The sequence below is a fragment of the Prunus dulcis genome, chromosome 2 (genome assembly GCF_902201215.1).
Source record: "Prunus dulcis chromosome 2, ALMONDv2, whole genome shotgun sequence".
Classification (NCBI taxonomy): Eukaryota; Viridiplantae; Streptophyta; class Magnoliopsida; order Rosales; family Rosaceae; genus Prunus; species Prunus dulcis.
In genome coordinates this window covers 233,124-250,859 of record NC_047651.1, presented here as the reverse complement: position 1 = coordinate 250,859, position 17,736 = coordinate 233,124, and the positions used below count along the sequence as shown (strand labels likewise).

The 17,736-nt window shown below is 38.7% G+C and overlaps 2 protein-coding genes and 1 long non-coding RNA gene across 4 annotated transcripts; 1 reads left to right on the top strand and 2 right to left on the bottom strand.

Annotated features, from left to right (window-relative positions):
• Window positions 1-180: 180 nt before the first annotated feature.
• LOC117618602 (AAA-ATPase At4g30250-like) lies at window positions 181-2,463 on the bottom strand. The gene has a single exon (XM_034348242.1). It carries the CDS (start codon window positions 2,071-2,073, stop codon window positions 388-390), a length of 1,686 nt encoding a protein of 561 aa, XP_034204133.1. The 5' UTR covers window positions 2,074-2,463; the 3' UTR covers window positions 181-387.
• A 9,104-nt stretch (window positions 2,464-11,567) lies between these two features.
• Window positions 11,568-14,024, bottom strand: LOC117620196 (ATP-dependent Clp protease ATP-binding subunit CLPT1, chloroplastic). The gene is made up of 6 exons (XM_034350337.1): window positions 13,584-14,024; window positions 13,446-13,481; window positions 13,246-13,355; window positions 12,511-12,690; window positions 12,121-12,248; window positions 11,568-12,048 (listed from the first exon to the last, which is right to left on the bottom strand). The coding sequence occupies exons 1-6, from the start codon at window positions 13,811-13,813 to the stop codon at window positions 12,019-12,021; spliced, it is 714 nt and encodes a 237-aa protein (XP_034206228.1). The 5' UTR covers window positions 13,814-14,024; the 3' UTR covers window positions 11,568-12,018.
• A 109-nt stretch (window positions 14,025-14,133) lies between these two features.
• LOC117619401 lies at window positions 14,134-17,700 on the top strand. Of its 2 annotated transcripts, XR_004584562.1 has the most exons (3): window positions 14,134-14,308; window positions 15,749-15,828; window positions 16,338-17,700. It is a non-coding gene; the product is annotated as an uncharacterized LOC117619401 (long non-coding RNA). The 2 variants fall into 2 exon arrangements; XR_004584561.1 differs by having other exon boundaries at window positions 15,749-17,700.
• The last annotated feature ends 36 nt before the right edge of the window (window positions 17,701-17,736 follow it).

The following is a 17,736-nucleotide window of genomic DNA, read 5'->3' as shown; positions in this document are numbered from 1 at the left end:
TCTGTTCTAATATGCGCAATAATAGTTTTTACTTGACATAACTTGATTAATTGAGATAATAAATGCGTATTATCCCTATTCCATATAAATTTTTCTGTTTTGACAGGCAGCAAAATAACTGCAAAAATGGTAGGGTTGGTAAAGTTTAACTAATAAAACGGCTGATTTCTGAGCTTCGGAAACCAATTAAATTGAAAATTATTAAAAGTTGCTAGTTAGAAAGAGTACCTCAACTACAACATACACCCAAACACACAAGATTAGATCCTCCTACCTACCTACGAATTAGTAACATCACTAATTAACCAAACTAATTCTATTAATTCCAAAATAAATAAAAATAATTCATTAAGACACCCAAAATTTCTCCATTAATTTACCGAGGAGCTAGGAATTAGGACAGGTCAGACAGACCCCCCTTCTTCCGGAGTCAGACTTGGTCAAAGACCTCAACCTCACTAAGAACTTCATCTTCATCCTCTGGCATTGATCCCCTTCGGCGGCCTTCTTCTTCCTCCCACTCCCCGGCGGCGATGACGAAACCCAATTCTCTGGCGACCCACCACCCACACCCACCAGCACGCTCTCCGGAGACGACGTTGCCCTCATCATCATCACCGTCTGATCATCGCATGATGAGTATAACTCCGCTAACTGATCTTGGCCGCCCCCACCACCGCCATCCAAATTAATTCTCGCCTGCATCGCTGACACCACATCCTTCATTGCCACGTCGGTATCCCCACGGTTCCTGAGCAGAATCTCTCCCACCTGGGCCGGCGTGAGGGCCCCACCCAATCTCACGCACCGGTCCACAGCCTCGAACAGCGGGTGCGAATCCAATCCCAGATAGTTCTTCGCCATTGCCCGGAAGGCGTGGGGTCCGCAGTTGCCGAGGTTGACGTGGACGTCCATGCGGCCACAGCGGAGCAGCGCTGGATCCACATTGTCCCTGTGGTTGGTGGTGAAGATTATGATCCGCTCCTCTCCGCAACACGACCACAGCCCGTCCGTGAAGTTGAGCAGCCCCGACAGCGTCACTCGCCCCGCGTTTTGCTCATCGCAATCCTCGTCCTCCTGCTTCTGCTGCCGCGATCTTAATCTAGCCTTTGATCTAGTACTCTTGGTATTCATGGACAGCCTGAGCTGCTGTCTGTCCGCCGTCAGATCGAGGGAGCAGTCTATGTCTTCTATGACTACGATGGAGCGGTTGGTGGTCTGTATGAGCAGAGCTCTTAGCTCGGAGTTGTCTGAAACCTTGGTGAGCTCGAGGTCGTAAACGTCGTAGCAGAGGTAGTTGGCCATGGCAGCGATCAGGCTGGACTTGCCAGACCCCGGAGGGCCGTACAGGAAGTAACCCCGCTTCCAGGCACGTCCCACCCTATGGTAGAAGTCTTTGCCGTTGGCAAACGCCTTGAGGTCTCCGGTTAGCTGACTCTTGAGTTGGGGCTCGAGAGCGAGGGTGTCGAAGGTGGAGGGGTGGCGGAAGGGGACGGAGACCCAGCCGGAGTCGTAGGAGGCGTGGCCGTTGTTAGTGAAGAGCCTCCTCTCGCGCGAGACACGCTCGAATTCCTCGGCACGGGCAGTGAGGTGGTGGAGGTAGGGGTGGAGAAGGGCGTGGCGGTGGCGCTTGGGGAGCTTGAGGACAAAGGAGCGCTTCTCGTCGAGGGAGTCTTGGACGGTGTCGACGTGGTGGGTCCAGGAGAGGATGTGGCCGCTGAAGGAGTCGCTGACGGAGTGGTTGGGTGCGACGGTGAAAGAGATGCGGTTGGAGGAGTTGGAGCGGGAGAGGGTGAGGCGTGCATTGAATGAGGATGAGGAGGGGTTGGAGGTGACATTAACGTTAACGTTGACGAGGGAGTTGATGTAGAGGTTGACGTGGCGGTAGAGATCGTTGAGGTGGACGCCGCAATAGCCGTTGAATTCTGGGACGTCGAAATAGGAGTAGGGGCAGAGCATGTCTTGGAGAGACTGGTACAAGGAATGGAGGAGGGACAGGAGCTGGGAAGGCAGGACATTCTGGAGGACTGTCAGCAGTCCTAGCAACGACCACAACTGTGACAACATCTCCATAATCGTTATCTCTCTCACACACACTCTCTCTCTATATACTGATCCTTGTCTTGCTTGTTTTGCAGCTGATATATATAATCACTCTCAGTCTCAGATTCTAATCAATTATGATATTGTCTCTGTCCACCACTCTAGTACTAGCTAGTACGTGCGAGATCCAGTTGGAAGACTTGCCATTCATGCATCAAAAAGCATTATATATATATATATATATATATGGTGAGGGAGGTAAAGACAAATTAAGTAAGGAACATTTGGGCGAGGTAAGTATAAAGAGAGAGTGTTCATTTAGAAGTGGCTGAAAAAGCGGCAGGAGCAGCAAAGCAAAAGATGAGTAATAAAGATGATGCATGAAACCGACTGATCTTCTTTTGCTTTTCTCTATCCTCATTCCCAAGAGTCCTTCATATTCTACCCCTCACTCTCTCAGCTGTTAAAGCCTTAGCTTTATTTATTTGTTTATACTCTTTTACATCCTCAATATTCCTTCATAAGCTAGCAGGATTAGTTATAAAGGAAATGTTCTTCTTCCAAATTAATCAGCTGGTCCAGTTAGAGACACACAGACATGGCTGGCGGAAGTCTTTTGCTTTTGCATGTTTCCTTCTTTTAAGAAATTTGAGTTCTTCACAGGTCAGAGAATGTTCTAAGAATAATGTTTATGCTTCCTCTCAAACAAAAATTAAGAAATTAAGAAATATTATTCTGCTAATTAATTAAGCTCGCCTCTACTCATTAATAAATTATGTGCATAAATAATATGAGTGATTATAGAATACTATGGTAGTATGATTATGTGGTACATCTTGTACATGTATTATAATATAAGTGGATATTTATATTTCATAAAAAGAGGGAACATAAATATTGTCGTCCACTTATATTATCACACGTATACAAATCACACGTATACAAGATGTACCACGTGATGTGATATGATAATAATCATAGCATAGCATTAGCATATTAATATTGGCTCCTCTCTCCTCTGCAGTTAGAAACTGGTAGGTGGTGGATAATTAAATGAAGTTTAGAATGATGAATTAGGATGAATTGAGCACCACCGCAAAGGCCAAAGAGCATATATCTTTCCATACCACCAACAAAAGAGAGCATATATGATCTTTTTCTGCTGCACGATAAACCATTAAAAGTTGAATAAAAATTGGATGGACCTTTCATGCATATATAGCCGACGATGCCTCAAAGTTGAAGCAGTTCATCCAATTTGTTATATATGTCTTTCTTTTGCTCCGGGGAGGAGGGTAGGCATAGGAAAGAGATGGTAATATTCTTTTTTTTTTCTTGGCCACTAGCAATTCTCCTCTTTACGGGTTACTTTTATATAAAGTCCATTTGCTCTTCTTTTTTCAAAAATTTAATTTGTAAATTCTTTTTAAGAAAAAGTGAGGCCTTGAGCACCATCAGATTTTGATCCAGCGGTGCCTGGCGGTCTCGTATGCATTTTGGCGTGCCTTTTGAAATTAGATAAAGGAAAGAAAAAAGGGAAAGTGAAAAGAGAAAAAGAAATTAAAGAGGTGTTGGGTTGACATAAATACCCACACACCAGAAGGTGGGTAAGGTTTAGAGTGTTGCTCAGCCTTGCTCGAATCAAGAATAAAGCCGAAATATCCTTATCCAGAAGACAAAAGATAAAATAAAAAAACAAAATAAAGCCAAAACCAAATACGCTCCAAAGCTCCACCAGAATGTCAAAGCGAAAGAGTGCCTTTAGTTTCATTATATATAAATAAATAAAAAAAGGCGTGCCTTTAGTTCAATTCATGCAGTTATGTTGAGCACCCACGTGAATTCAAAGCCTAGTGTCGTGTTGGATCCGTGTCATGTTAGCAAATGTAGAATTAAGAAAATTTTCAATGGATGAGTTAGTTAAAGTTTTTTTTTTTTGAGAAGGATAAATTCATTCATAAAATTACAGATGTACAAAGAACGATATGATACAGTGGCCTCGTTAAAACTTTCCTAGGACAACCTCATGGGATAAATCCCAGGAGAGGAAAGAGTACCACACATGTCATGGACTAACAGGAGAGTCCAATTCAGGTCACTTTAGACCATTACAATAAAAAAATAAGTCAAAAACAAAACCTAACACAAAGACCTCCGACAAGAACTGCAACTAGAGACCAACACAGTAGACCCACATGAGAGGACCGTAGAAACTCCAAATAGTAAACCCACATGAGAGGACCGCAAAACATCCCAATTGTCAAAAGAATCCTTCTATGAGCAAAATAATAGTCCTTTGACACCCATACAAATTGTAAGTCATACCATAACAGAAACCAGGAGAGAACACGGAGGACGAACACAGAAACAACAGTAAAAAGACCCATGAGAAGCACTTCACTTCAACTCAGAACCTGACAAAGAAAACCTCTTATGACTAAACATAGTTCTTCGGTCGAAGCAGAGTACAGAAGAACACCACATCCCAACAACTACCACCAGCATCGCTGCCGTTAAAACAGAGACAGAACTTCAGCCACCAAGTATCACAACTCTCCCAAAGAGAGACACAATCCAGCATCACTACTGTCGCCGCCGCCGAGACAAAGACAACACCAGTCACCTGAAACACTGCAAAAACAACCAAACAAAACAAACAAACAAACCAACCTAGATCCAAACATATCTAGACTATCTAGGGAGGGGAATGGGAGGAGAAGAGGGGATAAGAGGAAAGGAAAATATGAGAGAAAAAGAAAGGGAGATGAGGAGAGGAAGGGGAAGATGGGCGGAGGGGAGGAGGGGCAGTAGCTACCTCCCTCCCTTAGCTTCCTCTCGGTTTGTTGTCAGCAAGGAGAAAGGGGATCAGAGTGCTGAGCTAGCTAAAGTTATTAGCTTAAAATCTAATGAGTCAGACTGAATTTGGAGTTGAAGCCTCTGTTGTGTAATAACAGTAAATTGTTTCTAAAATTAGCAGTATTTGTTATGCAATAATAGTTATGTGTTATGATAACAATAATACTATAGACACCAAATTTGTGCACCAAATTTGAATCTCAAATGATGTGGCATATACCATGTCATTCATGTTTAATTAATAAATTCCAACTTGAAGTATTATTTTATTTATTTACTTTATGGAGAAAATGAAAAAAACTTAAACTTAATTAATCAAAGGGAGATTTTGGAAAAAACCAAAGGAGAGAGAAAATTTTTAAAAGAAGCCAAAATGGACAAAATTGCCCTTATTTATTTTTTGATTTCCTAAGGAATCCTTTACATTTCCATGTCTTTGGTTTGAAAGTTGATAGGTTTTTCTGTCTTTTTTGAAAAAGCTTTGGCTTTTTCCAAAAGTGAAAGTTTTTTTTATGGGCAAAACCTAAATTTACTTTAATCAAAACCCTGCAGTTTTTGTTCCTAAAAAAAATTTATTACTAGCCCTAAACCATCAATCTGCCGTCATATCCTTCCCACCATGTTTGCTGCTCTTTCTTCTCCTTCTTCTCCCCTCGTTATTTAAATTTTTTCTTCATAAGGTTTTTTTCATATGGTTTTCTACTTATGAATTTTCTATGACTGTGCAACTTTCTAAGAAAAAATAAAAATAGAAAAATATGAGGGAAGAAGGAGAAGAAAGAGCGGCAACATGATGGGAAGGATATGACGGCAAATTCATGGAGTCACAACCGAACCGGATTTTCATTTTAAAAATCTAAAATTATTCTTGTTTTCAAGATGATGATGATGATTAGAGCCAATAATGGTACGCTGACAAGCTAATTGTTTAGGGTTAAAGTGATTTTAATTAATTCAATTTTAATTGTTTAGGGTTGCAGGGATTTTGATTAATTAAGTTTTGATTCTTTAAATTTTCCTTTTCAGGTAAATTAATTAAATTATAATTCAAGTTGGAAATGGTTATTTAAATATTTATGATATTGCACGTGCCACATCATTTGAGACTCAAATTTGATGCACATATCTAACATTACCCTACGATTAATTATATGTGATTAAGGGCCAGTTTGGCATTACTATGTTGTGAAAATAATCGTTGTCAAATTTGATGTGAGAGAAATCAGCTGTGAGAAAAAGCAGTTTGACGTTTGGTAAACTTTTTGTTAAAAATGTTGTTGGTATTGATTCTCACATAATCAGAAATTGATTGTCGCATAATCGTTAAACCCAGTGCCTATTCGAAACTGATTTATACATAATCAGAAAATGAAAGCATCTCATTAGCTGCTTTCCCTTATAGCTTTCTCTCACATCAATTTTTAACAATAAGTGATTTTTCTCATAGTTTACCAAATGAGCTGAGCATCCCAAATTTCTTTAAAAATCACTTATCACCCTAAATAAGTAATGCCAAACTGGCACTAAATATTAGTAATTCATAATTGTTGATGTCACAATGAGGAGAGAAAAACACCCTAAACTTGACCAAAAAAAAAAATCTTTTTTGCAACAACCAAAATTACCCTATCGTTCTCTTCTTTTCCGCGAAGCCAAAAGCCATAGCAACTCTTTTACGACCAAACAACGTACAATCCCAAAACGAAACAACTCACCATTTTCTCACCGAATCATTAAGCATCGCACACAAATGACATAACAACAACCGAAACAATCTCATAAGTGTTACTTACTGCTAGGGATGCCTATCATGTGAAACTTAGGTGGCGTTTGGTATCCTATTTATGTAGGGAATTCAAAAACTTTGATTTTTCTTAAAACAATTCTAGAAAAAAAAAAATCTTAAAAAAAACTTTGATTTTTCTGTTTCCAAGTATTTGGGTGTTGTTGAGTTTAAGTTTTCAAAACTAGGTCTACCAAACATATTTTTTTATTTTTGGACTCAAATTCTGTTTAACATGCACTTATTTTTGTAGCAGATTCTGTAGCAGCCAGTAGATATGCCGCCGCCTGCAACGATTGAGGACCCAAACAACGCAACTAGACCCCGCCTAATCCACTATTGAACCGCGATTGAATTCTGTTCAACTTCAACTCTAAAGATTTACAATAGTTCTCATGGTAAAGCTAAAAATAATACCCATTTCCAGTTTCTTTTAATTAAAAAACGTGCTTTTCAAAAATATGCCAAATCCAACATGACATTTATAAAAAAATATATTCAAGTTCAATACTTTAGAAAAACTCCATGCTGTACTTTCAAGTGAAAAAATTGTAACACACTAAGAGCAGGTCCAGCGGAAGGGCCCAGCCCGAGGCGAGGGGAAAAAAAAAATGGCGTTCCACCATGTAGCCCAGGCCCGGGGGAGTGTGGGACCCACCAACTCGGGCCAGCCAGCGGTCGCCGACGTCAGCCCTAGTGTCACGCTGACGTCAGCTAGCGCGTTTCAAATTTTTTTACCGTTGGCGCGTTCATTGCACGCGCCAACGGTAAAAAAAATTTGAACCAACGCGCGCTGACGTTAGTGCGACGCCAGCTCCAACAGGAAGAAGCCACATGTCGCCTCCCCAGCCCTCCGATCAGCATCTCTGCATCCATCCTACGGCTGAGGCTTTTTTGGGCCAAAAAAATATGAAAAAAAATCGTAAAAAATTCTGAATTTTTTTTTTCTATAAATACCTATAAATACCCTTCACTTTCAACACCAATCCTCATACATTTCATTATACTTCTACTATTATTCACTTTTTACTCAACATTTTCCTCTTTTTCATCTAGTATTTTGATTTCATATTTTTATGACTTCTTCTATCGAAACCGGAGGGGCTTGGAGCACCATGGAAGATCTTTCCTTGTGTGAGGCTTGGCTCTAAATTTGTCATTGTCCCGGAGATGACATTATCCAGTAGGTGAAAAATTCTCAATAAAGAGTTGGGAAAATGGAGAGCTGCCCTAGCAAAAGCGATAGACAACTATAGAAGCGGGGAAAATCGTACTAAACGAGGTAAGTATTTTATAATTTTTGTTTTATTAAGTTTAATCTCCTAATATATATATTTTGTTAATATTTGTTAATATTTCTTGAATTTTAAATATTTTGTTCATATTTCTTGTATTATCAATATTTTGTTAATATTTCTTGCAATTTAAATATTTTGTTCATATTTCTTGCATTTTCAATATTTTGTTGATATTTCTTGCATTTTCAATATGTTGTTAATATTTATTGCATTTCCACTTGTTTCTTAATTTTCTTGCACTTCTAATTTATTTGTAAGGTTAATTGCATTTCCATTATTATTTTTTTATTTACTTGCATATCCAATATATTTTAAATATTTATTGCATTTCCATTTTTTTGTTAAATAGATGATTCAAGCACAAATGTGGTTCGGTGCAACCGGGGGTGGCAAAAAAAGTTTCAACCATCATGAATGTTGGGAGGTGGTGAAATATTGCAAACGCTTCATAATTATTCCGACGGGTCCGGAGGTTGTGTTAAACGAGACGCCACTCCGTGATTCAATGACATCGGATTCACCTCTCGATTCTCCTATGAGTCAAGACTCACCCATCGAAAAGGAGCCGAGGCCCATTGGCCGAAAGGCCGCGAAGGCAAAGAAAGCGGGTAATTCAAGCAATCATAATTCACAATTTTTGGAGGAAATTGCAAGGCAAAACGGCATAAGAATAGAAATGGAGCAAAAACGCCAAGATAACGAGTTGGCCCTTCAAGCTGAGTATGCACGAGAAAGGGAGTATTTGCGCAAAAAAGATATGGACAAGACGGATCGGGAAACCATGGCGATGGATACAAGTCATATGTCCCCTGAAACAAAACAATTTTGGAAGCTAGAACGAAGGGATGTTATGAGAAGAAGACTTTTTCGGGATGATGGGCCTAGCAACACGGATTGGTTAAATGATGGAAACCATTAAATTAGTTAGCATACCTTTTATGTATTTGTATTTTTCATGTTTTCTATTAAAGTTGTTGTAATTCATGTATTTTATTTTAGTAGTAGTAATTCGTAATGACTTGTATTACATTTCGTTATTTAATAAACAAAGCATTCAATAAATTACCTTTTTATTCAACCTATTCCATACTTCAAACAAAACATAATAAAAATAAAAAAAAAGTACAAACAAGGCACAATAATAATAACCAACCACAACCAAACCATAATAAATAAAAATACAACACAACCTAACCATAACTAAATAAAACATAACCAAAGCATCTATGCTCCATCATTCATCTTCATTGCCTTTCACCGCCCATAGATGCTCCATCAAGTGAACTTGACGCATTTCATGAATATACGAAGATTGCATCTCTGTATATCGATCTATCATTCGGGTCATCAAATGACCATCCCTCACCAACGGTTCCGGCTCAAACGGTTCTCCACTTGGCCCCATGGGCCTTTCATAAATCCGTGTCAAGGCCGTGTTCATTGGATCCGGTTCGTAGACCTCTAAAGCATCATAATCGTACTCATCCTCCACAATCATATTATGGAGGATGATGCAAGTCATCATAATGCTTATGAGGATCTCCTCATCAAACATACGGGCCGCACCTCGAATAATCAACCACCGAGCTTGAAGGATGCCAAAACACCTTTCGACATCTTTCATGTATCCCTCTTGATAGGTAGCAAATAATTTTTGCTTCTGGGATCGGGGATTCGGAATGGATTTGACAAAAGTGGTCCACCTCGGGTAGATGCCGTCAGCTAGATAATATCCCGTCTGGTATACTGTATTGTTGACTTGATAGGTGACATTGGGGCCCTGGCCTCTCAATACATCGTTGAAGACCGGGGATTGACCCAGCACGTTGAGGTCATTTTGGGATCCTGCAACTCCAAAGAAGGCATGCCAAACCCATGTGTCGAAGCCAGCAACGGCTTCAAGGATGATACTTTTTTGGCCTTTTCTATTTCCATAATCACCTTGCCAGGCAGTTGGGCAATTCTTCCATTGCCAGTGCATGCAGTCGATGCTACCAATCATTCCTGGGAATCCTCGAGCTTCGGCTTTTTGTAGAAGCCGTTGGAGGTCCCTGGGAGTAGGTCTACGCAGGTAGTCCCTAGTGTACAGAGTTTCAACAGCTTGACAAAATCTTACCAAAGCCTCCAACGTAGTGGACTTCCCCATCCGGGCAATCTCATCCACCTGATCAGCAGATGCTCCATACGCCAACATTCGTATAACAGCTGTAAGCTTTTGCTCCGGAAGAAGCCCCAAAACCCCAGTAGCATCACACTTTTGAACAAAGTATGCATCATAATTGCAAATATCATGCATGACTTTATTGAACAAATGAGGTTGCATTCTAAATCGCCTTCGAAAATCAACATCAGAGTACAAAGAAGTTGGGATAAAATAATCTTCCAAAAGATTCTTACCCCGAGAATGCCTATGTCTTTCCACATTCCGGCGGCGGCCGACTTGTGAACCACGGCGGCGACCTTGGTTCTCTTCATCTTGCAAAGCCACTGCTATGAGAACTTGCTCATCGACTTGTCTCTGCAACTCATTGATTTCATCTGCTCTACGGTTTCTCTCATTTGTTTCTCGCTCTTGCCTCTCCAAGCATCTCCTAAATTCTTCCATTGAGAATGAATGAAGTATGAATTCTAAACTCTGAGAAATGAAAATATAGAAAGATGTGGTGTGAGAGGTATGAGCTGAGCCTCTGGTTTTATAGAAAAATTTGGCAAGATAGACATGCCACGTGGCTTGATTTTATTGGATGAAAATCTTATCTGAAATTTGGACCCTAATTTGTATGAATTTTGAATTTTGAAATTCGTCAGAAATTTGAACCCAAATTTATCTGAAATTTGAATTTTGAAATTCATTCGAAATTTGAACCCAAATTTATCTGAATTTGAATTTTGAAATTCATCCGAAATTTGAACCCAAATTTATCTGAAATTTGAATTTTGAAATTCATACGAAATTTGAACCCAATAATTTATCTGAAATTTGAATTTTGAAATTCATCTGAAATTTGAATCCAAAAATCTTATTCGGAAATTTTATCTGATTATGAATAATCTTGACACGTAGGAACCCGAAAATCTTATCTGAAAATATTACCCAAATTAATTATTTTTATTAAAAAATAGGGGGAAAAAACAAAAAAATGAATAGTAATTGCCCTTAACTATGGCAATGAGTGGAAACACAAAATATTATTTGCAAGGGCAACCACTATTCACGTGAATAGTGGCTGCCCTAGCTCCACCCTTGCCATGGCTAAGAGGAAATGGGTGGAATTGCTCTAAGAACCAAAGAAAATGACAAATGGATAATGAAGTGCTTTTTTCTCCAAATAGGCTCTCTCTAAGGGTTTTTGTATAAATCTCATGTTAAAATAGGTATAATTGTGAAAAGGTATAAAAAAAGGAACCCTAGAAATACTAATCTAACAGTGTTTAGAACCCCTCAAGTTTTTGTACTTGAAAGAGCTGTTTCTTCAACATACCTGCCACATACCTCAAACCACAGAAAAAGAAGGATAACCAGCATCAGAACAATTTTTTTTTTTTTGGGTCGAAACCAGCATCAGAACATGATTGAAGGATTTATATACACAATTTCAGTACTCATTTTATAAGTTCCATGAATATTCCAACTCTTCAGCTTATAAAAGAAATTCCATTGTGCCCCAAAAAGATTGTCAGTACAACTGAACTCATGTTGGAAAGTTGCTGAACATAAGGAACAAGGCAAGGTAAAAATTAATAAAACAAAAAGAAGTACAAAAGAGAAATAAGTGAATCAGTAAGAGAATACATCAATCAGTCATTTTTCTTTTCTTTCCAACCTCAGCGGTAGTAAGAGCCATTGTGGTGGTGGGTTAATGCTGAATGGAATTTTAGAATTCCAGGATATCAAATTTATATCGAAGAAGCATCGTCAGTGAATCCTGAAACACACCATATGCAGAATAACTTCCTGAAGAAAAAGACCACCAAGCAATATCTTTTGGAGGCTGTATAGGCAAAGGCTTGACAGTATGCAATTTTTTGGCCTCCTTATTAGAAGCTAGGAACATAATCTGAGTCCATCTGTGTGAAACAAGAACCATATTAGCGGTCATAGACGAGAGTAGTTAAAAGAAGATCCCGCTTAAAACTTACAGATTTGGAAAGCTCTTTAGCTTTCTCTTCATCAAAACCTAGGGATGCCAAGATCTTGTGACCTGCTGACTCTTTTTCAGACCAAATCCCAAGAAGCAGATGAGTTACTGTTATTTCCCCATTTTCTCCTGCATTATAGAAGACAATCTCAATAACAAGTAACGATTAACATAAAACCACACATCCAACCACAGAATTATGCAGGTACAGCAATGTCCAGATGGAAAAGTGGACGCTTATCCTATGGGATATGCTAATGGCGATCTTACCAAGAAATAACTGTACGTAAGAATATAGTTTAAAGTAGTAATAGAAGATTATGACATTCCTAGATTTCAAAGAACCACAAAATCACCATCTCTAGAGTTTCTAAACATAAATTTACACAACCTGATTTTAGCTTCTGATCAACGGCCCAGTCAAGGGCCCTCTGAGCTGGTTCAGTCAATGGAGGATGCTCAGGGCTGAAAAAGTACAGGTCTGATTTTCCAAGTAAATTTACAGTTTCATCTCGAACCTTGAAAAGTGTAATTCCATTAGCTCTAAGAAACTTTGCAGCTAGGCTTGTTCCTGAAGTGAAAAACAATGCATTCAAATAACATGAACACAAAACAGAGAACACTAAACAAACACTGACAGAGCAGCAAAGTACATAGAAGCCATTGAATGAGCTGCCAGGTGAGTTTCTAGCATGAAATAACTCTTGAAGTAACCACTTTATGACCCTGTGAACCAAAGCTCATCCACATAAGTTCTAAATGGCAACAACATCTCACAGTAGAAATATGACTTCAAACAGTATGAAAATACGTCTGTTAGTCCATGATAAAGATTTTAAACATAACATTTAAAAAAATTATAGCTTTTCCTCTGTGGTTTTTTCCATTAATCCAAGATACAGCATCATCAATTCAGGAACCATTAATCGCAAGTTTCTCAAACACACTTTACTCTTAGCAGCCGAATTACTCAGACAGGAGCCACTTCTACAAGCACCAAGAAATACGTATTTGGTATTGTTTATGAAGGAGAGCCATTACCATCGCTTTTAACATTTCATAGATGAAAGAATAAACACGATAGCACAAACACAAATTAAAATGTGCTTGAAACAAGGTTACTAACCCTCAACCAAAATCCCCATTAGAAGTGCTTCGGTCCCAGTATTGGGATATTTAAGCTTCCGCGCTTCCAATTCACCCATAGCAAACGACTTTATGGCTCTGGCTGACCATCTAAACACCAAAATACAATTAAGAACTCACTCAAAAGAAAACATATAGCCACACACAAACACACGAGATGCAATGAAACTAAAAACTCACTTCGGGCTTTTCCCAGTAGAATTCCTATCGGGTTTCCTGGAAAATAAAAGTGATCCAAAGCAACTATTATCAGCGAAACCCTTAGATGGACATTAATTAGATACAAAACCAAGAGTTGCAAACAATTAGAAACCTTACGCTGTTGGGAGGCTGAACAGGACCGTGGCGACCGCCGTCCTATGCTTTGAAGCCAAGTGATTTAAATTCGGAATTCGAATTGAAAGCTTTTTGCCCATAAAAGTGGTGGATAGGTTGTAGGGGGGAAGATGGCAAGGAAGGGACGGAGAAGAAGCGCTAGGGTTTCTGTGTGGTTGAGAGGTAGAGGGTGAGATTGAGAGGGCTGAGAGCGTGATGGAGGTGGAAGCCATGTTTTGCGCCCAATTATGAAAAACCCTAGCGGGGTTTTGGTGGTTGGCTTAGAGTTGTTGTGAGTCTCTCTCTCTCTCTCTCTTCAGAGTGCTTGAGCTTCAGCCTTCAGGGGAAACTGGGAAAAAAGATTGGTTGGATCGATCTTAACGGCTCAGAACAATTCGAAGGTCACGTTTTATTACTAAAATGCCCTTCGTATAAATAGAGCCGTAATGACCAACTCTATTCTTGAAAATTTTCATTTTCTGAAAGCAACTTTTCTAATGTTTTCTCGCGCCCTGGAATTCTCCCCCGCTTTTCCTCCCTCCCCCCTCTCCCCCGACCACGTCACTGCAACCCCTCCTCCTCCTCCTCCTCCTCTTTTTTTCTTTTTCCTTCCAAATGCTGCGACACACACGCCTCCATCTCCACCTATGGCGACACAAATCGCATCCCTGCTTCTACTTAATGCGAGCTCTCCAGCAGCGGCATCTCCCTCAACCACGACCTCGCTGGTAATTTTTTTATTTTTTAATTGTTATTATTAATATATATTTTCATTTTATGTGATTGATCGAAGCCCTAATAAACATATGGCCCCAAATGTTTTTTTTTTTTTTTTGGGTTATGGTGGTGCTCGGCATGGTTTTTTTTTAAATGTTGGAATTCCTTAGTATGAAGGGTTGATTTTCTGTTTTTTTTCTTCTTCAATTTCTTATACGATGAGTCAAATTGAGTGTGTTTGAGTTTAATTTAAAGTTAGTGTAATGATCGGTTCACTAGGTTGTATATTATTCATAATGATTTTAATTAATCTGGGCAACCATTACCATGAAGTAGCAAATTGAATCAATAGTCAAGGTGAAGAAATAAGGAGATCCTTTTATATCCAAATAGCAGTTGAAAAAATTATAGGCAAATTCATAACTCAGAGGTTTAGCATGAATTATCAACTTTTGGTTTTGGTTGAGTGTTCGAAGGAAATGTTTCATTCTCGTTAACGGCCAAAGAATTAGTTAACTTAGAACTTTAATTTCTTTATTTTCTTCAACCAATTTACCAAACAATGATTTATACCTTTGATTTTACTTTTGGTGCTCTTGCATGAATGCTTGAAGTCCTCCCAATATGGTTTAGAATGGAATGAAATAGGTGTAGAAAATTGTTGGTCATGGAAACTTACCTGAGGGTGAGACTCAGTTTCCAAATCCAAGTTTGGAAGGTTTTTTGTTGCTGGACTGTAAGTCTCTCAAAAAGGAGAATATGATTTTTGATAATTTTCTATAGCAGCACACTGTTCATCGTAAGCTTTTTCATCTCCTGCAAAAATTGACAATTTAATTAGAGCAAATATCACGAACTTGATGAACATCAATTTTATAAACATGTTGAGGTGCATTAGATTTTTCAAGTTTTAAAGCAACTACTTCTTTGGCCAAATTATCATACTTTACTTAATAATTTTCTTCCTCTCCTTTACTAGCAAGAAAGAGATGAGAAAGCCTGAGTTTATTTACATTTGAATTTGGGTTTTATTTGATCTTCATGTTTTCTTGTTTGTTTTTTCTGTAAAGTTTTTTAATTTTATTTTGAGTTGAATTTCTATTTTTTTAATAAACATTTTAAAAAAAATTTATTTTATTTTAATGTTTTTTTGCCCCACATGGTGCAATTTTTGAGTGTTCTAAAGATTTGGTGACGGAGGTCTGACATTATAACTGAAAGGTAACTTTGAGTGTTCTAGAAATGAGATACCAAATTGACATTGAGTGCAAACTTAGAGGAGGGGCTAAAACAAAATTTGCCCTAAATGTTAAAATATTAAAACACAACATGCTAACATGCCATTTGAGTCAAACTAAAATTGACCCCAAAAAAAAAGATAATCCTTTTGAGTGTTTTCTTCTCCTTGCTCTTCCCATTCCTATCCTCCTTACTGACTTATCCTTCGCCAGTGGCTATTGACAACTGATGCGTGGCCTGGGCCACTAAAGGTGACAGTGTTGATCTTGATTTCTCCTTGCCCAGTTGGCTGGTAAGGAGTACAATTTTACTGTTGCTTCTGGTTGCCCTTATTTTCGTACTGACTAAGTTTGATGTTTTTTCCTTTCATGCTTTCTCTGTGTTCCAATTTTGGCTTATTGCTTATGGTTGCTGTTGACTTGCTCTACATCATTTGTTTTATCAGTTGGAGTGTTAAATTTGGCATTTCTATTGTCATGTTTCAATTCAAGGAAATTTAAAAATGTTGTTTGGTGGTTTCTGCAACACACAGAAGAATAATATGGAATCTTAGAAAAAATTGATGGTTTGGTTTTGATGGAGTGACTTTTCTTGACTTGATGTGATTTGCATGAAGCATTTTTACTCATAGGATTCTCTTCTTAAAAATATGGATGACTTAGATTAAAAAATAATGAGGCCCATAATAATTAGTGCCAAAGAGAGAATCTGAGTCCTAAATTTCAATTGTAGGCTACTGTATGGATAGTTGCTTTTTTTATTTTTGTATGAGTTGTTTCTGATATGGGCTTTGATGATTAGGTTTGACATTCACAGTGATGTCTTTGCCTCTGATTAGGATGCTTCCCTCCCCTCGGTTCATCACCATCAGGACCTTTGTAAACGCCAAGGTAAAATGGGTTGGAGACCCATACTTGGACTGTGCAGTTTAAAGACAGAAATACCTTAAACGATCCATTTCCTTCAAGAACCAAATGATTTCCAACCCTTACAAGTCCCTTCCTCTCTCTGCAGCCACTTAACTTAAGCCCCACCTCAACCTCCCTACCACATCCTCCAAATTCTTTGAAAAATACTCCTCATTCTTCTCCATATTTCAGCCCTCCCCTGGTCTCCCACCTCATCTTAATCTCACCCCACAAACCCTCTCACTCCACAAAGTGGAGTCAACCATTCATACCTCAATGTCTAACAAATACAGTGCCATTGAACGACTTGCTAAGCTTTTGATGCTAGCCAGAGTGACTAAATTGCCTATGCACCTGATTAACAGGTTGAAATGGGATCTGGGTCCTCCTCATGATATTTTGGGTACCCTTGTTGATGATTTTTCTGATTATTCTGGGGCTTTTGAAGTTGAGGATGTGGTAACTGGTAAAGTAGAGATTGGTTTTGGTGTCTTGTTTGTTGGAGAAAGGAGCTTGCTTTCTCTCAATTGGAAAGAAGGGCATTAATGGGTTATGATCAGTGCAAAAATATTGAAAGCACACTTGGATTTTAATAATTTTGCCCAAAGGGTTTGATTTGGAGAAGAGGGTGAAGGATTAGGTTAAGGAATGGCAGGGATTGCCATACAGTTCGCCATATGAAAATGCAACCCATCTTTCACCAAATAGCGACCAGGCTGAGAACTAGATGGTGGCGAGGTTCTTTGTCTTTTGGTTTCAATGAAGACAGAGAGGGAAAATTTGTTTGTTTTGGGAGAGCATTTGGGGTTCGAAAGTCGAGGCATATAGGAAGGATTTCTTGATTGAGAAGCACCCATTAAGAGTGATATGGAAGAACTAGTAGAGCAGACAATGAGAATGGCTCTTCAGATGCTGCGTGTTAAGATTATAATATGTGACGATATGGAAATATGAGGGGATTGATGTGATCTGTATAATTCTTAGGAGGCTTGGCAAATGAGAATTTTGATTGAGAAGCTGAGTTAGTCTATTTGGAGCTAAATCCCTGCCTAAAATGAATTTATGTGTTATCTGGTTTGGAATTCGATGATTGTATTAATTAGTGGTTTCTGCTATTTGACATGATTTTGTTAAATGCTTTGTCACCTTGATAATTTGAACCGTGCTTGAACAAATGAAATTGTGTTTAAATGTCTGTGTATGCTAAGGTTTGGATTTTATTATAAGGAATAAAATTTCAGTTACCTCTTTTCGTATCTTCTGTGGGTACTGGCTACAAATATTAGAAGTGA

Bases quoted from the DNA above. Each gene is read 5' to 3' on its own strand.
- LOC117618602 (XM_034348242.1), bottom strand. From the start codon at position 2,073: ATGGAGATGTTGTCACAGTTGTGGTCGTTGCTAGGACTGCTGACAGTC.
- LOC117620196 (XM_034350337.1), bottom strand. From the start codon at position 13,813: ATGGCTTCCACCTCCATCACGCTCTCAGCCCTCTCAATCTCACCCTCT. The intron at 13,482-13,583 runs GTAAGGTTTCTA...TTTATTTTCCAG, and splicing joins CTGTTCAGCCTCCCAACAGC to GAAACCCGATAGGAATTCTA. The intron at 12,049-12,120 runs GTAAGTTTTAAG...TGTTTCACACAG, and splicing joins CTAAAGAGCTTTCCAAATCT to ATGGACTCAGATTATGTTCC.